The sequence below is a fragment of the Chenopodium quinoa genome, unplaced genomic scaffold, assembly GCF_001683475.1.
Source record: "Chenopodium quinoa cultivar QQ74 unplaced genomic scaffold, ASM168347v1, whole genome shotgun sequence".
Taxonomy (NCBI): Eukaryota; Viridiplantae; Streptophyta; class Magnoliopsida; order Caryophyllales; family Amaranthaceae; genus Chenopodium; species Chenopodium quinoa.
In genome coordinates, this window is record NW_018743937.1 from 847,898 (window position 1) to 867,687 (window position 19,790).

The 19,790-nt window shown below is 32.4% G+C and overlaps 1 protein-coding gene across 3 annotated transcripts; it reads left to right on the forward strand.

Annotated features, from left to right (window-relative positions):
* The first annotated feature begins 9,675 nt into the window (after window positions 1–9,675).
* Window positions 9,676–18,637, forward strand: LOC110688688 (phosphoglycerate mutase-like protein 1). 3 transcript variants are annotated; one of them, XM_021865427.1, is made up of 11 exons: window positions 9,676–9,904; window positions 11,152–11,213; window positions 11,342–11,449; window positions 11,583–11,662; window positions 12,165–12,327; window positions 16,880–16,954; window positions 17,107–17,192; window positions 17,273–17,392; window positions 18,045–18,089; window positions 18,177–18,275; window positions 18,390–18,637. In XM_021865427.1, exons 1-10 carry the CDS (start codon window positions 9,712–9,714, stop codon window positions 18,271–18,273), a joined length of 1,029 nt encoding a protein of 342 aa, XP_021721119.1. In that variant the 5' UTR covers window positions 9,676–9,711; the 3' UTR covers window positions 18,274–18,275; window positions 18,390–18,637. The 3 variants fall into 3 exon arrangements, with proteins under 3 accessions (XP_021721119.1, XP_021721118.1, XP_021721120.1); XM_021865426.1 differs by having other exon boundaries at window positions 18,177–18,637; XM_021865428.1 differs by lacking the exon at window positions 9,676–9,904 and adding an exon at window positions 10,853–10,892 and having other exon boundaries at window positions 18,177–18,637.
* The last annotated feature ends 1,153 nt before the right edge of the window (window positions 18,638–19,790 follow it).

Below are 19,790 nucleotides of genomic sequence, written 5' to 3' on the forward strand. Positions count from 1 at the left end.
TACTACCCACCATTTCTCTTATAATTAATTAATCTAATTTCCATAGTAGTAAACAAAAGGATATCCCACACATCTAACTAATCCAATTTCCCTAGTAAACACTAAAAAATGGACAGCTTCAAATAAAATTCTTAAACACCCTAAAATTTGATTATGAATTCGTTAAATAACATTTCGCTATAACTTTTACACAGATATAAATCAACAAAAACTAAATTGCCAAGCTGTTATTGTTAAAATTGCCAAATTAAATTGTTATGATATAAATCAATAGAAACTAAATTTCCAACTCTTATTGTTAAAATGTCCAGATTAAATCAAAACTAAATTACCAAACTCTTATATTGTTAAAATTGCCAAATTAAATTGCTATAATGGTAATTACTCCTTAATAAACCCCCGTAATCAACACGCTATATAATGCCAACGATATTCGCATTATAGTGCTAATTAATAGAACAAGAACATGTATCTATTATCAATGCTTGATTAATAAAACCAGAACATCAACAATTTGACTAATCTATACCCTATACAATACAACAGAATTAGATAGCAACTAATCTAGAAAAACTTTCAATCAACCAACATCTCTAATTTTTTTTTACATAATCGAATCCAACCTATAGAACATAACTAACATACATCCTAGCTTCTCTAAGCCTTCCAATTTAGCTTGTAAAGGAGCCACACGATCTTCATAGATGACACCATCCACACACAAATCAGAAGAGCTACTGAACCTGCAAAATTTACCCATAACACAAAGTCAAATACAAAAACAACAAAGAAGAGAGTACTTAAAAGAACATCAAAGTAAACGACAGAAGGAATAGAAAGAGGATGATATTCCCTCTTTTTTTTTAAAGGAAAAGGACAATAAAGTTATTTAGTAAAGGACGAAGGGTAAAGGCGTCATTACACCATTAATTTGGAATAGTAACACTTGTTGTGGCTTTTCAAAGGGTTATAGAAATGACTCGGGTATTACACGGGCCAAAAACTAGTTGACATATACTCGTAATATCACCTTTTCACCTACAAATACAAACAATTCAATTATAAAAAAAAAATTTTAAAAATCAAATTGTTTCACTAGTTGAGAGAAATAAATAAAATATTGTAAAAACCTTCCAAATAAGAAAATAATGAGGTTGGTAAATAAATAGAAATTGTAAAAATCGAAAGTAGGTAAGAGAATTGAATGAGAGAGAATATTAAATTAAATAAAATATAATTTATGTTAATAAACAAAATATTTTGAAGCAAGTATTTAAAAACGGTCAAAAATGAAATATGGAGGAAGTATCTAAAAACGAAGGGAATGCATGTAATAACGCGATTTATTATTCGGGTCAAAAACTAGTTGATGTATCATATCATATCACATAACTAATATATAAAGCTAAACTTTTAGCCAAATCACAAGGCAGCAACACTTGGCATTCCAACTTTTCGCCAAGTGTCGCCCCACGTTGGATAGATTTAAATAGACTTCGTAAGATAAAAAAAGTTAGTTTAGAATTCTATTTGGATAGAATTTTAGGATAAAATTGTTAGTTTAGAGTTTTATTTTCGATTAAATACCAATTTAAAATGTACAAATTGAAATACAATTTAATTAAGAAAAAAAAATGGAATCAGGCCAAACGTAGCTCTCTTGAGTATCCTACTCAAATAATTATGGGTTGTACTTCTTAAGTTGGTCAAGATTTGTCATGTTTGAGAGCTCATTGCCATCCATATTAGTCAGTTTTGCAGCACCTCCTGATTAGGATATTGCTCGCCATAAGCTACGTCAAAGAGCTACATTGCAGCAACACATAACTAGACAGTGAAAGGACACAAACACATGCAGATAGCATATTAGATTATAATTCTCAAAAATTATCATATAAATTTATTTTCTATATCATAATATGTTTTGCAGCGAAAGAAGTATTTAAAGTGTAAAACATATATATAACTAGGTTAGAGCCCATGCGATGCACGGTTTATATAAAAAAAAATTTTATAATTTGTACATTTTTTTTTAAAAAAAATGGATAAATATAAATAAAAATATGCACCTTTTACAAAATATCTATATTTTGAAAATTTTAGATTTTTATCAAAATTATGATATAATACCTGTTCAACTTTGCCTAATACATATTTTAATATAGGAGTGTAGGCGTCGTTCGATGTGCGCCTATGTTAAAGCATGTGTGAATATGCTTGGCACTCTTAGGAAGTGGAAATTGACGTATACAATTAGAGACAAGGAAAGTAGGGAGCCGCCAACAAGTTTTTAAGGAACTTGTAAACCGTTCACGGATCATAAAAGGCAACCACGACAAGGGACAACGATAGGCAACAACTATAATACCTCGTATTTTCATACGTATTTTCCTAATTAATTAATTAAGAATTATTTTATAAAAAGGGTATTTTAGTAAATTTATTATTTGGAGCCAAAATAATATTTGAACTTTGGCGCCAAAAGTATTTTGAAAACTAATCATTATTTTGGATAAGATTTATTATCCATTTATCCTATTTTAAAAACCGGATTATTTATATATTTCGGATATTTTAATTAAGGCAAAAGCTATATTTTATAGGTTCGAAAATCCCAATTAATTAGCTAATAATTTCGGATTTTCCTATGTGAAAATCTGATTTTTATTTAGTTAAATTATTTGGTGAATATTTGGTATTTTATTATTTAATTATTTATTACAATAAATATCATTTACACAATTAGTTTTAATTCCTTAAAACTAGCAAAATATATTCCTAAATACTAAATAGGAGGGCCGAAAATATGAGCTTAGGAAAGCTCAAAAATTTCGGCCATCCCATGAAGATTTTGGGAAAATATTTTGGTAATTTGTATTTTTAACTATCTTCTTAAAATCTCCTATTTTCCATAATTCTAATTCTCCATCTTTTTAATATCCAATCATTATATTTTCTTGCCATTCATTCTTCTTGATTATTCCCCAAGTAATTCCAATTTCCTTAATATTTTTCATGACATACATACCTTCCATATTCAATTATACACAATCCCTTCAAATATCAAAACTTTCCTTAAATCTTTGCCCACTTCTCCAATTAATCTCTTAAACCCTAATTACCATAATTTTTCCTACATTTTCCTACCATAATTCATGCTCATACTAGCCTATAAATACCCCTTCATACCTCTCACATTCTTCACACCAATTCTCTTCTTTTCTTCTCCTCGATTTTACACAAATCATCCCATTCATCTTTGAAGCCAATTTTCGGGCACTTGTGTTCATTTTTTGCGGTATTGACGTTTCATAAAAAGTTGTTTATCTCGAAAAATCCTTGAGGTTAGGCTCAAGAATCACCCAATTTAGAGCTATATCGAAGGAGTTATAGCCTCTTAAAGTTCTGCCTATTATTTCCTGCGCAAATCCAATTCTTTTCTTCTCCTTTTCTCTTATTCAATTATTATTATTATTATTATGAGAGATTAATATAAAATTATTATGAGTAGTTTTAATTATATAAAATCAGATTTTAATAATGTTCATGTTGAATTAATTTAAGAGGTTCATGTACATATAGTTGGGAGGGTTTAATTTAATTATTTGTGATTATTTGTTAACCTTATATTGATTAAGGTTATATTTATTTGTAGGGTGTTTTTGATCAAGCTACTTGAGAGTTCTTTTAAAGTGTTGTTGGCTAAGCGAAGATCAAGGTACGTTAGGTGGCTAGATACCTTGAAAGTGATCGATTTGAATAACATGTTTGAATGATTTATGTTGCTTGAATTAAATTGAATTGAATTATGACTTATGAATTAAAAGTATGTTTAAAGGATTGGTTTTAATAATTAAATTAGAGTATTGATTTTTATAACATGTTTTGATTAATTAATTTATTATTCATGTTTAAAAAGGATTGATTTTAAAAGCATGTTGAATTTATTAAAAGAAGTTTGAATTATTATTATTAAAGGTTGAATTATTGGATTTAAAAGAGGATTTATTGAATCATGGATTTATTATTATTTATGCTTTATAAGCATGTTGGTAATCCCACTATGCGGATTTGGTTTATTGATAAGGCCTTGGAATTTGCATGATCGGGTCTTTCCTCAATAATAGCCTTGTAACATAAGGAGACTAGCTTGGGGGTGTGCACACTTGGGAGAGGAATTAGTTTTAATATGAGGAATTGGTTTTTTTTAAATAATCGGAATTGGTTTTATTGATTATTGATATTGGAATTATTGAGAATTGGTTTTACACCATGAGTTTGGTATTATTGGATTATTTATTGGAAATTGGTTTTAAAGCATGTTTGTGAATAAATTGAGTTTAATTATCTTACACTTATCGTACTTAGCGTATTTTGCTAACTCGTACTTCTTATTTGCTTTGGTTCGTCCTGTTTACCGTAATGGTAAGTAGTGTTGCTTATTTTCAGGTTTGAGTCAATAAATGATGCATTGGAGTCCCGGGATTGGTTTTCACTAAATTAGGAATTTGTTCTTGTATCTATTTTGTGTACTCATAATATTGGTTACTATTATGGTTATTATTAATAAAGAAGAGTATTTGAGTTTCCGCTGCAAAATATTGTTATTTTTAATAAGTTGAATAGCCTTGCGTAATCACGCGGCGGTAATACGCCTAAGTCTATCTCTACGGTATAATTATACAGATAATACTAGTATTTCCGTAGAGGGAGATTTAAGGGTGTTACAACAACGATTGACCCGTGAAAGTTACACCCCATTCATAATCCATGAGATTACTAACTCCATATGGTTCGGAACCACGAAATTAAAGGAGGATTGGGGATGATGGTACGAAGTGAATCATGGAGTCACATTCGCCAGTATTGGCCTTTACTCGATTCTTATAGTGAAAAGTGATTCCTGCGATCTCAAAGGCATGCAAACAAATATTCAATTTGCTCCAAACTATTATTAGGCTAAATTGGTTGAATATTAATGCAACATATAATTCTAAAATATCGTGATCACTTGATTAAACAACAAGATTAAAAAGGAATCTAAACCGGCTGTCCAAATTATCTTATTAGGCGTGATTTTCAATTACATATTCCCTTTAAACATACAATATGGCGATCATAAAAATAATAATAGAATTAACATTAATATTGGAAGCAATTTAACAATAATAGTGTTAGTCAAAATCAAATAATAATAAACCTAATCATGATATTAGCAATATTAAAATAAAAATAAGTAATTAAATTAATTACTCACATTCCGCGTGTTCCTTTAAATTGCTACATCATGAATAAATTGTTAGTAACTTAAAAAAAAATAGAAATCAAATAGAAATTAAATTAAATAAATGCAGATTCAATTTGGTCCAAACCCTCAGTTATTTGTACCTTTCACGTCTTGGTTTAAGGACAGAACCTCGGGTTAAGTATGGACTCCTTGGAGTGCTTAAGGGAAGAATGGTGTAATTAGGAATATAGGTTTAAAGATTAGAATATGGGATAGAGAGAATATGATGATTTTTTGGTGTAAAAGAGAGAAGGATTTCATGCCCCGAACTGGAGAAATGAGGGTCTTATTTATAGGGAAATTGAGTAGAGAGAACACGCGGAACCCTAAAAAGATAAAAACCCTAAAAATTAACACCACGACATGGCAGAAAACACCGTGACACGGTGCCAGGCACCGTCAGACGGGGGAAAATCTCGTGACGCGGTGGACAACTGGAGTGACGGGAAATATTTAACCTACGAAAAGTGAAAACGCATGAAGGGTTTACGCGGAAAAGACACGAGAAAATTTCGTGACACGGCACACGTACCGTGACATGGCAGTGTTGTAGGCGTCGCTCAAAGTGCGCCTACGTTAAAAGCATGTGGTGAATATGCTTGGCACTCATAGGAAGTGGGAATTGACATTACGATTAGGGACAACGATTAGGGACAAAGAAAAGTAGGGAGCCGCCAACAAGTTTTTAAGGAACTTGTAAACCGTTCACGGATCATAAAAGGCAACCACGATAAAGGGACAACGATAGGCAACAACGATTGACCCGTGAAGGTTACACCCCATTCATAATCCGTGAGATTACTAACTCCATATGGTTCGGAACCACGAAAGGAGGATCGAGGATGATGGTACGAAGTGAGTCATGGAGTCACATTCGCCCGTATTGGCCTCTACTCGATTCTTATAATGAAAAGTGATTCCTGCGATCTCAAAGGCATACAAACAAAATATTCAATTTGCTCCAATCTATTATTAAGCTAAATTGGTTGAATATTAATGCAACATATAATTCTAAAATATTTGTGATCACTTGAAGTAAACAACAAGATTAAAAAGGAACCTAAACCGGTTGTCCAAATTATCTTATTAGGCGTGGTTTTCAATTACATATTCCCTTTAAAATGCAATATGGTGATCATAAATATAATATAATAAAATCAACATTAATATTGGAAGCAATTTAACAATAATAGCGTTAGTCAAATCAAATAATAATAAACCTAATCATGATACTAGCAATATTAAAATAAAATAAGAGTAATTAAATTAATTAATTACTCACATTCCGCGCGTTCCTTTAAATTGCTACATCATGAATAAATTGTTAGTAATTTCAATAAAAATATAAATCAAATGGAAATTAAATTAAATAAAAAGTAGAGTTGATTTGGTCCAAACCCTCAGTTATTTATACCTTTCACGCCTTGGTTTAAGGACGGAACCACGGGTTTAGTATAGATTCCTTGGAGTGTTTAGGGGAATTATTATGGAAGAATAAGGAGGGTAGAAATTAGGTTAAAGAGGGAGAAGAGAATGATTTTTGGTGTAAGGTGAGAGTGAATGATTATTGGTGCCCCGTACATAAGAAATGAGGGTCCTATTTATAGGGAAAATGTGCTGAGTGAGCACACGGAACCCTAAAATGATAAAAACCCTAAAAAAGTATCCCGCGACACGGAAAAGTGTACCGTGAAACGGGAAATCCCACCGTTAGACGGGAAACTTTCCCGTGACACGGTACAAATTTGCGTGACACGGGAAATATTTAGGTTACGGGAAGTGAAAACGCGTTTAGGGATTACGCGGAGAAAACACGGAGCAATCCCGTGGCACGGGATGTGCACCGTGACACGGGAAGAAATTCCGTGACACGGCATTGTCCACCGTGGAACAGTGCAGTATGCCGTGTCACGGTGTAAAAAGTACGCGGAAATTACACGGAATATTCCCGTGTCACGGAATGGGCACCGTGTCACGGAATGGGCACCGTGACACGGGAAATTGCACCGTGACACGGTGCAAAATCCCTTGACACGGGGGAAAATTGAGCAAAATTACAAAAATGGTCACCGTGTCACGGGAATATACGTGACACGTCAGCTTTTGCCGCGTCGCGGCATTTTTGCTGCTGCGCGGTAATTTCAGTTTTTTACCCGTTTTTAAAATAATCATAACTTTTGATCCGTAACTCGGAATAAGGCATATAGTATATCATTGGAAAGCTTATCAAGTCTACTTTCCAACACAATTAGAATCAAGTCAAAATGATATGTATATTTTAATATATGGTCGTTTTAGTGGAAGGGTGTCGGTTTTAGGCCGAGTTTAGTGTTTTGCTCATATCTTTTTCGTTATAGCTCGGAATTGGGCTTATGGTATATGTTTGGAAAGCTTATTTAAAGGCCTATCCAACAAAATAATAATTGGATCAAAATTGTATAGCCATAAAATCAGTTTCTCTCAGTTTTGCGATGTGGACACGAAAAGTGGAAAATAGGTTATGGTTTAGGGAAATGATGAGCTAGAAATTGGATTGGTTCATGAAATATGTTGGATAGAACATGGATTTAAGCACTCCAAAGATTAAATACTCAACCCGACCAATAATGGCGGTGAAAGGTGTTCATCAACGGGTTTGGTTTTGGGGAGACATTTTTAGGTGTCTACAAGTGTCCACCGTGGCACGGTACAGTACACCATGTCACAGTATGGGAATGCGCGGAAATAGGTACCGTGTCATGGCAACAGGTACCGTGCCACGGTGGAATTTGACGCGAAAAAGCTTCAAAAATGGCACCGTGACACGATGTACAGTACCGTGTCACGACATTAGGCACCGTCAGACAGGGGATGGCACCGTCAGACGGGGCACACTCCCGTGACACGTTGCTTTTGCACTGTGCGCGGTGATTCCAGTTTTTTACCCGTTTTTAAAATCATCATAACTTTTGATCCGTTAATCGGAATAAAGCATATAATATATCATTGGAAAGCTTATCAAGTCTACTTTCCAACCCAATTCGAATCCGGTCAAAATGATTTGTAGATTTTAATATATGGCCTTTTTAATAGAAGGCTGTCGGCTTTGGGCCGAGTTTAGTGTTTTGCTCATATCTTTTTCGTTATAGCTCAGAATTAGGCTTATGATATATGGTTGGAAAGCTTAATTCAAGGACTATCCAAAAAGATAATAATTGGATCAAAATTGTATATCCCTAAAATCAATTTCTCTCGGTTTTGCGATGTGGACACGAAAAGAATTATTTTGGGTTTAAAGGCACGAAAAGAGGAAAATAAGTTATGGTTTGGGGAAATTGGATAGGAGTTGGGTTGGTTTTATGAAATGGAAATATGGGTTTCAGCACTTCAAGATTAAATACTCAACCCGACCAATAATGGCGGTGAAAGGTTGTTCATCATCGGGTTTGGTTTTGGGGAGACATTTTTAGGTGTCTACAAGGAGTCTATTTATTAGTGTACAACTTAAAATTATTTCATTTTGTAAGGATAAATTGATAGGTTGTATTTGTAATATAGAAGCTTCAATTATTTAAATTTCAAAATCTACTAAATATAATAGCTCAAAAAAAATGACATCATCATGCATTTAGGCAGGAAATTTTTTATTATGGGAGTGACATATGGACAGTGATGACATCAGCAAAGTTTTGTTTTAGTAATAATTAATAGATTAAAATAATATACTTCACAATCTAATAGTACTATGTAGACTTGTCAATTATGGTCGGGTCATGAATCATCTTGGATTGGTTCATTTCAGGTTACGAGTTAAGAAATATTCAACCTTTGCCCAAAGTTTTGGGTTCGGGTCAACCCAATGGGTTTTGAACATTTATTTTATTTAATTTATTTTTTGTTAATTTTTTTTAATGTATTAAATCGAACATTACTACATAACAAATCGTCACAAAAGCACATTAATTCGTAACTAATTTTGTATCAATGATATATTTTTAAATTTGACATAAAGATTAAAAATTTATCTAAAAATTCAATAAACAACCCGTACATCGCACGGGGCGTAAAACTAGTACTGGTATATAGTACCTTTTTCACCTACAAGCAACTCCCTCCATTTTTATATACTTGCTCCACTTTTCATTTGCGGCCGTTTTTAAATACTAGCTCCATTTCTTTATTTGGAAAGCTTAAACAATATTTAATTAATTTATCTCACCTAATGGTCCCAACATATATTATCTCTCCACCAATTCTCTCCACAATTTTTTATTCTTCCACTAACCCCACTAGCTCCATATTTTATTACTTTCACTAATTTCTCCTAAAATTCCGCAAGGAGAAATGAAGCAAGTATTTAAAAACGGAGGGAGTAAGTATAAACAAAACCTTGAAGTATAAAAAAAATACTCCGTAAATAAATAAAAATAAAATAAAAAAATAAAATGAATTGTTTCACTCTTCCCCCTCTCTCTCCTCCCCGGTGTGCTGTAAATTCGCATAAATATTTAACAAATATAAATATTCACCGCAAAACTATTTATTTCACTTCTTCTTCCTCCTCCATTTTTGCATTCTTCAATCTCCAGAAATTTAAACTCACCACTTCTTCCCTCTCTTTTGCTTCTCTTTCTTCAGGTAACACCCTTTTTTTAATTTTTTTATTATTATGGATATCATTTTCTTTTTCCCCTCTTTGTTGATTATTCTATGTTGCATTTTGTTTCTTGGCACAATTTTTTATATTATTTTTAACATTAACAATAAATTTATGTCATTGGTCAATAATCCACTGTTCTGGGTCTTTCATTTTCGGCTCCATTAATTTCTTGCTAATATTATTATTATTATTATTATTTTTTTTAAAATCTAATTTTTTTAAGAATTTGATTTCAAGTCTTAATTTCATCTTTTGCGACTTTGATCAACTAGTTTAATTATTGTCCACATTCTTTATTAATTAGAATCGCTTATACGAATATGTTAATGGGCTTTATTTTTTAATTTGATATAAATAATAAAGTATTAAAAAAAAACTCAGTTGATTATTTCTTGAAAATTATTTTACTGAATTTTCAGGAAAGTTATTGAAAATTTGTTGGTGTACAATGAATTTGGAAATGGGAATATTCGGATATTCCTATATGGATTTTGGCTGTTATATTGGCTTGGAATGAAGGGCTCTAATGTTTGATTGAAGATATGAAGTATAATATATAAATAATTAAATCGATGGGATAATGTTAATTTCTGTTGCTACTTGATGATAGTGACATAAATTTCTGTAAAGTATTGGTTGGTTTGTAGTTTATTCGGAAATGACATTAAAGTCGTTCATTTCATGCTTGTTATGTGGGATATTAGGCAGTGTTGGTAGTTGGTATTCCTATTTGTAAAATCAGTCTGGACTACTCGAAAAGAGAAGGCGAGTTTGAATTATCGGTCTGATCAGTATTACACTTCTTAGTGTGGGACAACTTACATGTGCGATGCGCACACATATTATTCTTACTGAGTGTAGGACAATTTACATTTGGAGTCTTAATACTTTAGCTTACCTTTTAGCTTCATTTAGTGGGTATATTAATACTGTGATAAACAATGTGCAAGGCCAAAGGTCATGCAGGTAATGACAATAAAGTATTTTATGATGAGACCATCAAGTTGATAATTGTTTATTGTGTGGTGGTGAAAGTGATTCATCAAAAATAGAAAGTGATTGTGATTTTTTATTTTTTATTTTGGCTGATTACATTGAGCAGTTGGGTTTGAATGCTTATTTCACAGTATCGTTTGTTGAGCAGCTATTAAAAGGGTTTTTTCGTGCTCTGTAGTACCGGGTATTGAGCTGTAGTAATCTTGATATTGTTTTAATCTTGTCCCAGATATGGATACTTCTGCTGGTCAAGGACTCTACCCGCTGCACCACTGCAAAACTCTTCATTTGGTGTGTTAAACTTTTATTCTTTCCTTTTATTTTCTTGTATTTCTCTCCTTAGGTATGAGAAGATTTGTATGAGGAGATTTAAATGGGCTGATTCTTGTATTTGATGAATGGATGTATGATTATTACAGGTAAGGCATGCACAAGGATATCATAATGTTGCAGGAGAGAAAGATGTTAAGGCATACTTATCCTATGACTATCTTGATGCTAGCCTAACTTCTCGTGGATGGGAGCAGGTTGCATATCGAACTTATTAATGTTCTTCTTTCACCCCTTATCTATGCTGTTAAATACTAAATAAAATTTAAACATCATGGTATGAAATTGTTTTTTTTTTTTAATTAATATTTTTCCCCTTTGGCGTAACAGGTGGATAATTTGCGGAAACATGTCCAAGGAAGTGGACTATCCAAGAAAATTGATTTAGTAATCACATCTCCTTTGACAAGGTATGCATCTACTAAAATTTGAAAGTTAATTATGTTCAATTCCGTGTACTTTTTCATGTAAGCTTTGAGAATTTGCTTGTAACGTTACTGTAATACTGTGCTAAATATCTCTGTTAATGAGCCAATTTTGATGAGGGTGTGAGCATCTTTGCAAAATTGTCTTTAGCTTCATACATTAGTTAATGAGAACAGGGACAATCCATACCCTATGTGATAAGCTGGTTTTTATCTGATGGAATCCCAAAGGGACTTGCCTTCATCCTTTCCTGAGGTGCAGTACTACTGCAAAGGGTAAGAGAATGTAGATAAGCGTAAGAAAAGGAGGGACAGAGCTACGGACTGCATTCTCTCAAGATTTCATGAAATCATGAATACATAAATTACAAAAGTGAAGTGTCCAATGAGTTTGATTTTTTATTTATCATTCACGGTTACCAGTTCAATAATCATACTCCAAATTTATCTTGAGTCCTGTCTCACAGGCTCTTGCGATTCTTTGTAGGACCATACAAACTGCAGTAGGAGTTTTTGGAGGTGGTAGCTATAATGATGGTGTAGATGTTGCACCCTTGATGGTGGCAGACGCAGGGAACAGTGGCCGACCTGCAATTTCAAGCTTTGGCTGCCCTCCTTTTCTAGCAGTTGAATCTTGTCGAGAACACTTGGTATGTCATCTAATCCTTAGGTGGAAGAATTATTGCTGAATTAAAAAAGTTTCGTGCACAAAATTTTATATATCTCTTTATTATTTTATATTTTGACAAGATGTGGCATTTAAACTGAGATGACACCAGGGCTTACAGGATATTAAACATCACCCTTTGCTCCCCTTTGGATATATGATTCCAGATTGTTAATTGTGGTTAGCTAAACTTTTATATGTCATCAAATAAGTTCTTGTATCTTACTATCCTACTCTTAAATGGGTGGTGAAGTTTAAAAAGGTTAAACTTTTGCAGCTTCAAAGTATCGTTTTTTGAAGCTTTGAAATAAGAATTGATTTGCAGAACTGATAAAATATTATCTAACTTCCTAGGAATTCTAGCTTTTTGTTTAATAAAGTAAAAAAGAATATCAATTCTCTTTGCATCAGAATAACTAAACCCATACACATTATTTTAAATATGTGCTAAAAATTGGTGGGTTGTTGAAAGTTATATGAAGAGTCTTTATATAAAAGTTAACGGAGTTTCTAAATTATATACAATTGATAGATAAGCAAGCCAATATAGTCTCTGATTCAATCACAAAAGACTTAGATAAATCAAAGCTTCTTAGATTCAAACCGTGTTGATACTACAATTCAGTAGTTAAATTGATAAATTATCACCGCTATTAGTAGGCTATGTAGTTTGTAGATCACTAAAAACTTATTATCTTGCAAAGATAAATCAACCCTAATAAACTTGTATCGCTAGATCAATTTATACACTTGAGACCGCTAAGATGAGCTGCACACTCCTAGTATTCTCAAGTTATTTGCTCCAAACAACAATCATTGTCTATCATAATTCCATCACCCGAAAACTATAACTATGATCACAATCACAAATAGTTAAATTGTATGAACAAACAAAAAAATTGTAAATAACTTAAGAGGTCCGTTTGCCTGTTTGAGAACTAGAATTTCATTTGAAATTCTAGATATGACCCAATTATCTTGTTTGCAAGTACTTAGAATTTAGAAGTGGATTTGGCTCAAACCCAACCCTCTAAGCAACTATATCCATTTTAATGAATTTGAAATCCGAGAAAATATGTCATTTTAAAATCTTGAAAATTTCCTTTTTTTTTAATGCTACTCTTTTACTCTCCTTTTCTCTCTCTCTTATCCACTACCATTAATGGAAGAGAAAATTCCTTGAAAAAATCACTATTATGTGATTGTCTTGTGATTATGCTCGATTTTTTTTTTTTTTTTTTTTGCCTTCATGTGTCTCTCATTCCTTTGTCATACTTATTCCTCTTGAATGATAATCTATTTCTTCTATCCTCCATTAAATCTTGAAGCTAATTGTTCAAACTTAGTCAAGTGTAAATAATAGCACGTCTTCTGATTACCTTGAAGAAAAATTGAGATCATTGATATTGGCCTCAACGATGACAATGAAGATGACGAGAAGTCTTGAGGAGAGAGCAATAAAATTAGGGTTAAAAAATCAAAACTCAAACTTGGTGTTGAACAACACCTATTCAACATTTTAATTAATTTGGGTGAAGAAATAACATTGTTTCATACTTAGCTTAGGGAGTATGAAAAAATTTAAATGTTTTTAACTCGAGAATTTTAATTGCATATTTCTCCCAAACATTTTAGCGGAATTGGAAATTCTTGAATCTAGATTCTAGTATTTTTAAAACATGATATTTGGAATTGAATCCCAGAATTAAAATCTAGAACTAAATTCTTTCATTTCAAATGAATTCAAGGTTTCCAAACCTTACCTAAAGTTCTTTCATGTGAACTAAAATGAACCTTAGATAATACTTATTCCGTCCTAAATTGCTCGCAACGTTTTGACTTTTTGAACTATTCACCTCACTATGACTTTTTTTTTTTTTGCATGTATACAAAATGAAATTTAGTATGTAACTTGTTGGGTCTATCCTAATATATATTATCCAAATAAAAATCCTCTATAGTTTTTACTAATAAAAAATTAAAGATGATGGTCAACGTTGTCTCCAGTCAAAATGTCCTTAGTACTTCTTTTGTTTTTAAATACTTTGCTCTATTTTTCCATGCACGGAGTTTTAGGAGAATATGGAGAAAGTAATAAAATATGGAAGCTGTGGGGTAGGTAGAAGACTAAAAAATTGTAAAAAGTAAAAGTATGAAGAGAATGGAGGAGAGAGAATATGAAATTAATATATGATTTATGTTGGGTCCACTAGGTGAGAGAAATGAATTAAATATTGTAAAAGCTTTTTAAATAAGGAAATTAAACAAGTATTTAAATATGACCGGAAATGGAAAGTAGAGCAAGTATTTAAAGACGGAGGGAGTATGTTGGGACATAAGGAATATATACGTACAAGAAAGAATCAAGATATAATAACGAGGACTATATAATAAAAAGTAAGGAAGGAATAAATTCATTGATTAGATACACTCTAATGTAGGCTTTGCCTCATCCATCATCGTTGCTTGTGTCTCCTTCAATTACTTTTCAGTCTCATTGTCTCATATTAAACTCAAATCATATGTCCAATCTCAAAAATTTATTTATTTGTGTATTATGGGCTTGTTTCTCGAGGAAATGGGACATTTTATTATCGAAATACCCAAACAAAAACATGACCAGAAAGAGATTAAATTTCCCTACTAATTTTCTCATCCTATTCGAATTAATCATGGATCTTTTGCTTTCAGGAATCATCTTCTAATGGGAGTTAAGTTAGGATGTAGCAACATTGGATGGTAATGTCCAAGAGTGAGGGTTATTAAGTGTTTTAAGTTGATCCTACTTAGGAATGGATGTATTGACCAAAATATGACTTATGTTAGGGGTTTTTGCTTGAATTAATATACCTTTATGGGGTTTCAAAAAAAAAAAAAAAAAAAAAAAAAAAAAAAAAAAAAAAACCTTTATGGTTTAAGGACATATTCTATTGGATAACTATTAGGCTTATTAGGAAGAGGATCTTATTATTGGGAAAGTAGCCAAGTTACATATGTTTGAGATCATGTTTGGGAACATATTATAGAATGAAACTACTCTTTCCTTCTCTTAAAAACGTGCTTATATTTGTACTAGGGGGTCTAAAATGTTTTGTTTATTTTGATGTGCTATATTTTGACGTCCTTTTTCTTTCTTTTTTGTACTATTGATGCCTTTTGACCTTAAATTTCCCACCACACTTTTTCTCTCTCTTCATTAATTCCCAACTAATTATTCTTTCTTTCTCTCTATCTTTCTCTTCAACCCCACATGCGCAATTGTATTTTCAATTATGGGATTTAAGGAGTCTCTAATTTTCTTAATTCTCGTGATAAAACTCAAGCAGACACGTAATTAAGAGACAAAGGGAGTATAAGTGAAGATGTTGAAGGAAATTTGAAGTGGCAGACATCAAAAATAAAGCGAGGGATATTTGATGATATTGATTTGAGCATGTAGGGGTAGACTAAAAGATGCATTGGTGATAAAAGTAGAGAGTTTCTTTGTGGAAGCTGATGGAAACCAAAGATGACTCGTGTGGAGGGTGTTAGATATGATATTTTGGGCTTACAAGAACACATAGCACATGATATTAAGGCATGATGTGAGGGGATCTTGGTTGATAAGTACATGGGATAATACTTTGGTTCATGTTTTGACCCCATCTTGGGATCAAGACTGATATTGTTGTTTTATTTTGCTATTAGAGTTCCTTGTTCATTGTTGAAGATAGAAGGAATAATGAAATGGATGTTCAATTCCTTACTGAGTTGCTCCTCGCTAATATCTTCTTATCTTTTCATTATCTAGCCTCCATGTTGGACTTAGATAAAAATGGGGTGTGAACTCCTTAGTTGACATTTATCCTTCTTTCTGGAGAAGGGCCAAGAATCAGTTGGCCTGTGCTTATTCACATGTGATGCTTGCAAAAGACTTTTAGTTGGGATGCTACATTGTATGCTATTTTCTGTTGTAAACAGCTACGACATAGATAAAGTAAAATAGTAAAACTAACACAAAATAATTCTGCAAATAAAGAGACATAACTTAATAATATACAGCAAAATCCCAAAATAATAATTCTATTTACCAAAAAAAAAAAAAAAAAAAATCACACAATAATAAATATATTATAACTGCAAGACTAAACTTTGGGAATAAATATATAGTAATCCTTCTGATTTGATGACCATCTGCTATAAGCTTTAAACATAGATAACTTGTGGTTTAAACATGCTTCTCAATGCCTAAGAATCTGAGATTGATATGATTGCTGTTTTAGAGCAATTTACATTTGTTTTGAGGTTTACTTGTAGGGGTTTGTGGGACTCACAATGTTTACTAGGTTCTCTTGTTTACATGGTTGAACTGTAAATCATATAAAAGTTAATGTATGTTGTAGGCTCTCTTATAGGAGGAGTTAATCCCAGAATTTGCCATTTGACAGCAGAATGCCACTATAAAACTTTAGTGCCTCATTCTTTGCTTGTTACTAATATGATTGTGCTTCTCTGTGCAATCTATGATGACTTATGCTCCCTATTTTTGTTTGCAGGGAGTCCATCCATGTGACAAGAGGAGGACTAAGAGCGAATACGAAACTCTCTTTCCTGCAATTGATTTCTCATTGGTAAGTTCGAAAGTAAATTCTTTTCCTACCGAGGTTTTGGTTATGATTATATGAGAATCAACTGCTTGTTTGTATTTTCTTATATGATTATGGTACAACTCCCTACTTTCGTGCATGCTATTTTTCTTTAATGCGAAATATCTGAACTTTAGATTGAAAATGAAGACATATTGTGGAAGGAGGATGTAAGGGAAACAGATGAAGAACTTGCAGAAAGAGGAATGAAGTTCTTGAAATGGTATTGTTTGCTCATGATTTTATAAAACTGGTGACTCTGCTTTACTTAACATATTAATTACTATCTCATCTGTGATTAAGGCTATGGACCCGGAGTGAGAAGGAGATTGCTATTGTCAGCCATAGTGGCTTTTTGTTTCACACACTCAGTGCTTTTGGAAATGATTGTCATCAAGTGGTGAAAGATGAAATTTGTACACAGTAAGTGCTGTACTGCCTCCCCAAACTGTTTGATGATGTACTTTAAATTTTGTATAGCTTAGAGAAAATTTGTTATATTTGACCTTCTAGCTTAGAAACTAAACAATTTCGAAACTACTTGTAATTCATACTCACTTTGTTTCAGAATAATTAACACAATAAACTTGGCGCATATGCCAATGCATTAGTTTGACCATAAATGTATATAATATACATGTTAGTGAAAAATATAAAAAAAAATTTAATATTATGATACTTTATTTAAGCACTTATTCAACAAAGTATTTCATGATAAAATTTGTTTTAATACGTTACAAAAAAATCATTCTAGGACGGAGAGAGTAACTTGTTATTGTATTATACGGTGGATTGATTACTTTTTACAAATTCAAGATATAGCTTATACTTGCCATGCAAATTATGAATTCTTTCTTACAATGACCGAAAACTGACATTGGTAACAAATAGGTTCACAGCATTACCTTTTGTAAAATTGATACAAGTCCTGATTTTTCTTGAAAACCTTGTGGGCATATTGCTTATCCCCGCATTGTAACTGCATTTCCATCTAGTCACCAAGTTTCTATATTCTGCTAAATTAGATTTTAGTTTGTTATGGTCAACAGCTGAATTTTCTTCCTGATATTTTCAGCTTTGCTAACTGTGAACTGCGCTCAATGGTTTTCGTGGACAAAAGGTGGGTCTATATTAACATTTGTTTGAGCATTGTTCCACAACAACCCTTCAACTCATTGTGTTTATGGTTACGTTATATCTTTTGCAGTATGGCGAGTTCTGATTCATCAGAGACAAACTTCCCTGGTAAAATTCCAAATGGACCAGATCTTCCTAGTGATGCTGCAGATGAGAAGCTCACATAAAAGTAAATCCAAAGTCAATACAACACTATATATGATTTGTTGACAGGAAGAACTGTCTAGTTTGCTTGATTGATTGAATATTGATCACCAACACTTAATCTTCCCTTCATTTTTAGATTTGAAACTGTGGCAAGTAGCCAAGTAATACTCAGTATTCTGGAACCTTTTCAGCTGGAGTACTGGAGGTCTGAAGCATATAGTCACCGAAATTCGGTTATAATGAATAATTACAGAATTGTAATCAACCCAGCAAACTGGGTATAAAAACAGGTTATATTCTTTGTCATGATCTGACATCGTGACATATTTGGAACATTTTTTTTAATGTGTAATTTGCCTTAACAATTACTAGAACTTGATTTTTCATCTTCTCTTACAATTTTGAAAGTGAGTGTCCACGCTTTCACCACTGCCGATGAAGCGCCATGTTTTCTTATCAAATAAGCTAATAATCGCGATAGTGATTTTATTAATGAAACCTCAACTGATGCACATTAGACCTTTAAATATTATGAAGTACTATCATTGGCGCCATTATATTGAGAAAATGAGAATCAATAATCATTCAAGTAAGCACGATTTTGTATAATTGGTTAAAGTGTACTAAAATGATTGGAAATTGGAATAGCATAGCATCTACGTAGTAGTACGGAGTAACATGGTAATAGAAGGTAGTGCGGCGCCATGCCTAAGCAAGACATCAGACATGCTTGAAACTTGAAATCGTCCACTTTTAGTTTTTTTTTTAAAAAAATATTTGAGCACTTGTATACTTTTATCATTGATTTCGGACTAGTTTAGACAGCATCAAGACAACAATCTATTATGAGTTATTGAGAGTGAAGGATATCTCAAGTGATTAGAACTTTCTCTTGATTTTAGAATATCCTAGGATCGTTTCTTACCCCGCCCTTGTGGCTCTTTAAACAACAACAAATAAATAAATAAATTAATTAATTAATAAATAAAACGTAGATGTTAGAATACATATTTTGTTATATACGGACACCCTCCATGTTTTTACGTGAGCTAATTATTTAAAGAGGTCAATTTGCATATCTAAAGTAGACTAGTAGACTTAGGGCGTGTTCTCTTACGTTGAAATTCAGTTCAGTTCAGTTCAGTTCAGCTCAGTTCAGTTCAGCTGAGTTCAGTCAATGAGAACAATTTCATGTGTTTGATTTCACTTTTAGAATTTTAAACAATTATGTGAATGTTACTCAAAATTAAGTTGTCTTTATTAATGGATTGGGAGGGACGAATCCATTATGAAACACATGAATTCAATGTTAGGATTAATTCCTAGAATATACTTAATCCTCATATTAAATTAATCGGTAAAACATAATTGCGGAAGCGCACTTGATTCCGTGTCAATTGATCGTGCCCCTTCTTGATTACGCGTCTTCTAGCAGATACACACGCTAGGGTTTCTCTCTATTGATGGGATATAACTGAGAGTCTATTGTGTGTACTACTAGGGACCATAACCCTAGATGTCTATTTATATATATAGA